The sequence below is a fragment of the Nematolebias whitei genome, chromosome 12 (genome assembly GCF_014905685.2).
Source record: "Nematolebias whitei isolate Nwh7 chromosome 12, NemWhi1, whole genome shotgun sequence".
Classification (NCBI taxonomy): domain Eukaryota; kingdom Metazoa; phylum Chordata; class Actinopteri; order Cyprinodontiformes; family Rivulidae; genus Nematolebias; species Nematolebias whitei.
In genome coordinates this window covers 18,118,528-18,127,320 of record NC_056509.1, presented here as the reverse complement: position 1 = coordinate 18,127,320, position 8,793 = coordinate 18,118,528, and the positions used below count along the sequence as shown (strand labels likewise).

Here is an 8,793-nt window from a genome sequence, read left to right as displayed (position 1 = left end):
AATAAACTACTACTTACTACTTGTATTACTATTCCTACTTCACGGTTTTTCACTTATCGCAGGGGGGCTGAGAAAGGAAACCACCACGATAAATGAGGAACTAATGTAGATGTGATCTGAGGCCACTTCTTCAGGTTGTCCTCCATCCCTCATCCTCAGCAGGCAGCAGTATGATTGTATTGCCTGTTTGAGCGCTGACAGCTGGTGTTCCTACATGTTTAAATTAAACTCACAATGCTCAGAGAAACTACATTAGCTCGTGCTGTTCACACATAAACAAATGCTGGTTCTAGTCCATGCCAGAAGTCATGCCCATAATTCATGCAATGCAGCATGGGGGTGAGGAATGAGGTGAATTGGGGCACATAAACAAAAGCACAACACGTTTACATGGAAATGCTGTCGTTTCCATGTCAGCCAGGGTTGCCAGATAAGAAATGATGAACTATTGTGCTGTCACTTATCACAAATTATTGTATTTTAACCTAAACTGTCATATTCTGAGTGAGAGTGTTGTAAGATGAAGTGTGTGTTGTGTTTGGTGTACATGAGCGCAGAAAGGGAGGGGGCAAAAAAAACAATTATGTTTATCTGGCAACACTGACGCTGAGCTCAGCTGCATGTAGTGTCTGCATGAGCAGTGTTACATCCAAGCTGGTGAATACAGGAATGTTCCTTTGGACCAAGAATGTTGTTGGTTTTGTTCCTACAGGCTGAAAAAGAACAAACAACTGCTCTCTGTCATATTTTGTAACTGCGCAGAAAAACGGCTGACTGCAGCTGCCTGTAGTGCACATGTACGATTTCACACCTCCAGAGTATTTCACAGCTCTATGGGGGGTGTTTCCCTCAAGAACATCCACTCTGAGGCCAGGACTCAGAAACCTTCGGTTTCATAGAGAATTTGGGCTGTTGTCGTGTAACTGAACAGCTGAACCACAGGAGCTGTGGTTTCACTCAAAAAACACATTGTAGAGTTCTCTCACTTGTTGTGTTTACAAAATGCTGTTTGTCATGACTCCACTGTTGCTGTACACTCACTCAGAATGATGTAAATCTGATGTAGTCACACTCTTTTCCCTGGCTTTTGTCACCAGAGGCGGCAAGTGAAAGAAGCATTGTTTTGTCCGCATGATGTTGACGGCCAACAAAGCCCTCTGACAAAAGTGGCTGCCTCTGTGCAAGCCGACAGTCACGTTGAATACAGATGATGTCACTCAACAACTCCAGGGAATGGAGGAGGGGGTCGGGTGGGGAAGTGGTCTTTGATTTGCGTTTCATCTTGTCCACACAGGTGTATTTTTATTTGCAGTTTCAGAAAACATCTTCGAAAACATGGCACCTGTGTGTGGCGCTGTTGCGCCTCCAAGACACTGAACCAGAAACAGGAAACAAGATGAGGAGCATGTGCATAAAGTTTGCACGCTAGGTACAAAATTTAAACACAAGAAGACAAGCAGTGTGCTAATGTCCTGTTGCTGAGGGATTTGAATAGTGATTGTACTATAACTCAGTCATTCTTTGAGCTGTTGAGCTGAAATTCAGTGTGGTCGTAGCCGAGAGCATTCCTAATGCAAACCAAATATCCAAGATGGCCGCCTTAGCTAAAAAGGAAAAAAAATACAATAACTATTTTAAAAGATATTGAGCTCAAAGTTGGTGTAGTACCAGACAGCGATGCACAACACATTCTGAATTCAAATCTAAATATTTAAGATGGCCACCAAAGCTTATTTCAAATGGCTATAACGCTGCTCCTTTTAGAGCTATTCTGCTGAAATTTGGTGTACTGGTAGCTGAGAACAATCCCTAACAGGATCGGGTTGCAAAATAAAAAATCCAAGATAGCTGCCTGAGCTAAAAAAGGAAATATACAATAAATCAGTCATTTTTAGAGCTAGTAAGCTGAAATTTGATGTGGTGGTACATGTAGCTGAGAGCAATGCCCAATAAATACTGAATAAAAAAATAAATAAATTCAAGATGGCTACCAAAGCTACATTTAAAGTTTTGGCCTTAGAAAACTATATTTCATATAGTTTTAATGTGTACTGGATTCAAAAAATGTTCAATACAAAAAATGTGTACTCGATCAATACAGTAGATCTTATTTTGATACAGTTGATTGTTAGTACAGTTGACAGTTCATTGAAGTGATAAAAATATTATTTGGTGTAAAATAAGTATTTTTCTCTCTGTTATTGTTCATCAGTCTTGTCTCCACTGAAGTTGTGCAGTATGTGGAGGCTTTACTGCAGCTGAGGAACTAGCATCTGCAGCTCAAACACAAGCATTTAATCAGTCGTTGTTGTTACGCCTGTCATGAATGGGGTCGTAAGTTCAGCAGGAGGTGAGTTTATCACATCGTTGTTTTCAAGAGGTTGTGATTGGGCTGTAAAGACAGAAACCCAGAGGAGGTGTTTTCAAGATTGTTATCACTCTGAAACCAGTTATTGAAAAATATCCCTTTTGAGATCACAAAACCTCATTTATGTGTGGATTCAACAAAATATATAATATAATATTATTTTATATATATAATAATAATATATTATATAATAATATAACTAGCACCAAATGCCCTTAATAAATGATGGGCTGGAGCAGGTGAAAGAATGCTTAAACACTGCAGGTGCTGCTGAAGTTCATGAAGCTGAGGTCTGACATGACAGAAAGGAGGCGACTGAGCACTCCATTCCTCCCAACATCAGACAAGAGTTCAGACCAGAGGAAGGGATGCATCAACAGATTGAAGCCACTGAGCAGAAAGCACAAGCTGACACAGGACACAGGGAAAGGCAAGATGTGGTGGAACGACTCCGCAACAAGAGTCAAACAGTATCTGATGGGGAAAAAACAGAAAATTGTGGATTTAATAAAAACAGAAAAGATAATTTGATAAATAAAAAACAGGTTAATATCACTTGTCAATAACAGCACTAAAAACACTTTTTTTATTTGACTCTGTTTAAGCAAATTTACCAACTGCACAGAAGTGCACCCTAGGAGATGTTAGCAAGGCCAAGAAAAAACTGAGTTGAGAATTAAGAGGGCGACGTAAACAAACAAACAAAAAAAATCGGTGTATTTAATGGTAAATTATAAAGTGCATAAAACAAGCAACAGTTTACCAAACTCCTGTCAAATCAAACCTCACACGATTGTTTCAGGCAGCTTCCACTTGATATTTAATAATCTCTGCTCACAAAATGCTTCATTTGATGTTTTTAAATGTGAAGGAAATAGAGAAACAACAACATAAATGCTAATGAAGTTGCCAGTGGCTCACCATGGTCACCATGGTAACCGCATACCTGTGTCTGTCACTCCCTGACAAGTTAATGAGAAGTACAGAGCAACAGACTGAAAAGTAAGCCTCAAGCAGTCGCTGCATGAAAACAATCTTCTTCTTTCAGATTTTCCCTCTTCAGGGGTGAGTCGTCCTCCATCTCACTCTGTCCTCTGCATCCTCTGTCCTCACCTGTTTCCTGTTCTCACTACAGATCACGATGTCATCTGCAAACATCAGAATCCATGGGGATTCCTGCCTGACCTCATCTTTTAGTCGGTCCATCACCAGAGCAAACAAGAAGGGGCTCAGAGCCGATCCTTGATGCACTCCCACCTCCACCTTGAAGTTATCTGTCACTCCTACAGCACATCTCACCACTGTCCTCATATATCGTACCAGTTTAACAAACTTCTCATCCACTCCAGATTTCCTCATGCAATAGCACACCTCCTCCCTCGGCACCCTGTCATATGTATGAAAACTATCAGTCAGACCTTAAACATTTTTCACATGTGACGAGCAGAAGACTCTTAGGGTGACACACATGAATTTTTGTTTCTACAGTGTTTTATATAGGAGATGTGACAAGCTAAAACAACTTCCGGTTTTGGAACAAAATTGCTAAGCTAAATAAATAACTGAAACCAAAAACAATGTGCTGTGAGTACAGAGAAATCACACCTTGTAGTGACTTTGTAATTAGAGAAAAAAAAACAAATCCATTGCAGGCATTTTTTTTACTTTAACTAAAACCTTAATCACCAAAGAATGTTTAATCTTTACAAAACAATCTTTTTATTTTATGCTTTTAATTTTCTTTAATATTCTATGTCACCATTTTTATTTTCTATTTTCACCCACATTAAAAACGATGCAAAAGGCTGCTGTAACTGCCAGGCCTGCATGTGGCGCTCTAACAGGGTTTCATCAAGTTTAAGGAGCTGTTAACACGAGAACGACTGTTGGAAACTTTAGTGGTTATTTTTTATTTATTGGGGTGAATAATAAAAAAAAAAAGCCAGTTTACAAGGATCCACTGTAGTTTTCTTTCCATCCATTCAACCTTTATTTATACAGGTTAGTCTCATTGAGTCATGGGGACTCATTTACAAGAGAGACCTGTTCCATGCACGGTTGCCGTATAGGAAATTAACTACAGTATATTATCGTCACGTTAAAATGATTGTATTTTGACCCAAACTGTCATATGTGCAGAGTCAGGGTGTTGTAATTTGAGGTGTGTGTTGTTTGGTAAACGTGTAAAGAAAAGGAGTGGGCAAAAAAAAAAAAAAAAAACATAATTATGTTTATCTGCCAACCCGTAAACCAGACTCAACTGCAAGCACCATGCATGCAGTGTCAGTTGTCCCCAAACTTACATTCCTCTGGACCGAGGATGTTGTTGGTTTGCTCCTCCATGCTGAAATAGGGACAAGCAGCACTGCTCTTTGGTATTTATTAGAGGCAGGGGGCACACAGCTGCAATGTAGAGAACACCATGGCAGGTTGCAAATCCATTTTAAACATTATTACTGTTCCTGGGCCTTACTTTGAAAAGTTTACTGGCAGATAGTTTATTAAACTCATTTGTCCATTTTGCAATGTTTTATACAAGAAAAAGCTTCAAACCATCGCAAATTGGATTGCAAATTAAAAAAAAAAAAACTGCCACAAAATTTCAGGTTACAAGAATCCCAAAAAAGTCCACAAAACTCGAGGGACTGATTATTTGTTGTACCGTATTTTTCTTTGTACAAGTCGCAGTTTTTTGCATAATTTACATGCCCTGCGACTTATAGGCCGAAGCAACATAGTTATGGATTTTTCCCATATTTATAAACCAATTTTTGGCTGAGATATGACCATTTCCATTCATTGACTGAAAAAAAAAAATTTGAGCAATACCACTTTCAGCCACTTGATGGCAGCAGAGTAGTAATAGTTGTATGGCATGCTGTTGCATCATGTAATAAATAGGTAAATGTAGCTATAATGACAAATTCAAAAATGTTCAAGACAAAAACAATTGGACTTTATTTATCATACTTTATTTTATACTTTATTGTTTTTTCTTGAACTTTTTTGAATTTTCCATGTCCTGGATGACTGAGAATCTTCACCAGCTTTTAATGACTCAATCGGCCTGCCATAGCCTCCCCACCTTGGTTCTGCTTGCTGTTTGGACCAACCGTCAATCCAGCTGCACCGCCTCGGTGAAATGCAGATAATTTGACCATTAAAATGCATTTATTAAGCACATGTTAGAGTGAGACACACCTTTGCTATAATTTCGAGCAAAAAAACAATTGTTTAGGTGCTTTTCTTGTTAATTTTTGGAGAAACGAGCCGCGTTCCTCCTTCCTTTTCTCTTCCTCTGCGCGTTCATGGAGCACAGAAGCAGCAAACTATTTTTTAAATTCAGCTGTTTTTAAGTGTTAATCTTGTTAAAGTCCTCCTGTGCATGCTCCCGCAGTCGCCATTTGTTTTTGGCACAACACCGGTCAACATTTCCAGGTTGTCAGCGGTGACACGTAACAAACGCAATGCATCAGCGGTGACGCATAATACATGCGACGTATACGGCGAAGCGACTTATTTATGGATTTTTTTCACTTTTTTAGACAAATATGGACTGATGCGACTTATTTATGGATTTTTTTCACTTTTTTAGACAAATATGGACTGATGCGACTTATTGGTGCGACGCGGACGGCGAAAAATGCAGTAATAACATGAGCTTTACGCTCCGCTCTATTTAAGTTTATTGTATGAATGTATATACCAGCTGTTTGGCAGCAGAGAGTGATGAGCACAGCTGCCTCCCTGGATGATGGTGTTAGTAAGGTGAGGAATTTTTTCTCTGACCCCACCCCCTCAGGACGGGGTCTGTTCAACCTTATGTCTTCAAACAGATGCTTCAGACGCCTGAACAAACAGGTTTTATACCTGGGTCGAGAGGACTTCCATAATTACTAAATTTATTTAATAGATAGGTTTCCTTTAGATTTGTAGACGTGCCTGTTCTTTAAATTGTATTGATGCTTTGTTGTTTAGTGATCAAAATATCGTTTTACACTTTTGTTGAAGTGATGCTGCAGATGCATCAGAGGAGGAGCGTTCTCCCAGTTTCAGCGAGCGCTGAGACAGAGGTGGTGTCGCTCTCACTGCTAGGTGCTACGTGCTGCTGACACCGGCAGTGGCACATAACACGTGTTAATTGGAAATCACAGTCCTACAAATTCTATTACGCACTTTTCCACAGATTCCTCCTTTATTCTTGCGGCGCTTCACTGATCAAATTAAAACATTTCTGTAACTGGGATCTGCTTGTAGAATTATTCTTGGTGTTTCTTACACGTCCGCTCGTCTGTCCGTCTGTATCATCGTTAAACTCAAAGCAGTTGATTCCAAAATGTAACAACAGCCCTCATGTTTCCCTTTAAGAGATGAACAGACTGGTCCTGTTCTATCAGGTACTCTCACAGTAGAGTCGTTCTATGTTCTGGATTCTATCCAACCACTGCTTACTTTATCTGCTTTTCCTTTCTGAGTCACTGGACGCTGGTGCTTTTCTCCAGCAGAAACTCTGGATTCTACTAAAAACAAACTAGTTTCATAAAATAGTAAACGGTCTGTACTTATATAGCTCCTCTGTCTTATCAAGATACTCAAAGTGCTTTACAATACAGTCTGTACCCATTCATACAGCACTCTACTATATCTATACAAAGATTATTCAGAGCTTTATCACATTCATACACCGATGGAACACACATCGGAGGCAACGAGGGGTTCAGTGTCTTGCCCAGAGACACTTTGGCATGTGACTACTGGTAGAATCAAACCCCCAACTGTTGCACTGAAGGACAACTGCTCTAACAACTCAGCCACAGCAACTCCAAATAGTATGTAGTCCATATTGATTGGCATCTTTCATGCCAGACTTTGAGACTAAGATCATCTTAAGGTTTGTCTAAAACAGGTCTCTCTTGTAAATGAGTACTTGTGACTCAATGAGACTAACATGCATAAATAAAGGTTGAATGAATGAATGTTACGGTGAGAATTGACAGTTTCAGTATAAATACAGTAAACACAGACTAACCTGGTGTGAGAAAAGTCACCGTTTATCTTCAGTGAGCTGCTTAAACCTCAAAAAAATAAATACCGTACATTCTCATCATATGACGACGACATAACTTTTTCTCTGCTGCGTTTTCTGTTCAGCGCCCTGAGATGAATTCTGTTGTGACTTGGTGCTACATAAATAAACTGAACTAAATTACTGTATATTTAGCTTCTGATTAGGACACAGACTAACCGAAGCTGCTTCGCCTGCTCTAGTGGGTACAGAGCATGCTGAGTGAGGTGGGTTTGACACGGGTGGAGCTGAACAACAAATACTGTGCATCACCTAGAAACGTTTTACAAGTCGTGCACACAAAACAAGCTGCGATTTAAAAAAACTGGTCACAAACGCTTAATGAGAGTTTGTCTTTTCTTCTTCTTCTTACTATTTCAAATCTATTGTCTCCAACAGATGCAGCTCAGAGAAGACCTTGGTAAAAACACGGTTTCAACATTTTGCATGGACTATAAACCAAGCCTTAAAGGAGCCACGCCAGTCTTCACTGCACTGTACCAATGCATCTTTAATGCAACATGTGGGCTGGGTCTGGATCCAGACTTGGAGACTTGCTGCACTGCACCGTAGTCCCCAGACTCTGTCTAACCCGACGCTGAAACTAAAGGTTCAGTCCACGTGCACCATGTGTTAAGTCTTGTTTTTTTTTTATCCACCTACCTCTTCAGGAAGGCTAACAACCAGTCCATTCTCCACTTGGCCCACCAGCGCCTGGAGGAAGTACTCGCTGCAGGCGGCCAGTACAGCCCGGTGCCCTCGGAACTCTTTTCCCTCCACCAGGACCGTCACATCGCACAGGATATCCTGCTTCCGCTGGTCATTGAGACAGAGGAGGATGTTGGTACAATGAACCGTCGACTCATACACATACATGGGGTCTTCAGGCTTCTCATCCACGGACATTCCGCTCACACCCTGGAAATACGAGCAGATGTGGGGGGAGGGGGGGTTAGTCAGTTTACAGCTGAGTAAAGCGAGCGCATACCACAGGAGTGACATCAGTGCAGCCGGCCCCATGATTCAACACATACACGAGTAAACCTGCTGCTTCACAGGTTCACAACACGCACACCGATGAAAACGTTGTTTGTCCTAAATAACACAAGAAGGTTTTCATCCATGTTCAAGGATCAAATGATTTCTCTGCTCCTCATGTCCATGTGTCTGTAACGTACAGGTCGTGCTAATGTTTGAAGCAACAATGTTGTGCATGCTCGGAGAATTGATGGAAGGGAATGCTCAGCTACCACCACACACAATTCTATATGTTATAGCAATTTTTGTGTTTGCGACTATCAAATAGCTGTGGTGGCCATCTTGAACTGGGCTGCCTAAAATAACCAGCTGTAGACGTACA

General features: G+C 40.6%; 1 protein-coding gene across 1 annotated transcript in view; it reads right to left on the bottom strand.

The window, feature by feature from the left end:
• Positions 1-8,347, bottom strand: part of bach2b (BTB and CNC homology 1, basic leucine zipper transcription factor 2b) — a 42,197-nt gene extending 33,850 nt beyond the window's left edge. Inside the window, exon 1 of the mRNA XM_037685296.1 lies at positions 8,097-8,347. Coding sequence (XP_037541224.1) covers positions 8,097-8,339 — 243 coding nt within the window. The 5' untranslated portion in view covers positions 8,340-8,347. The remainder of the gene's footprint in view (positions 1-8,096) is intronic.
• Between the last annotated feature and the right edge of the window lie 446 nt (positions 8,348-8,793).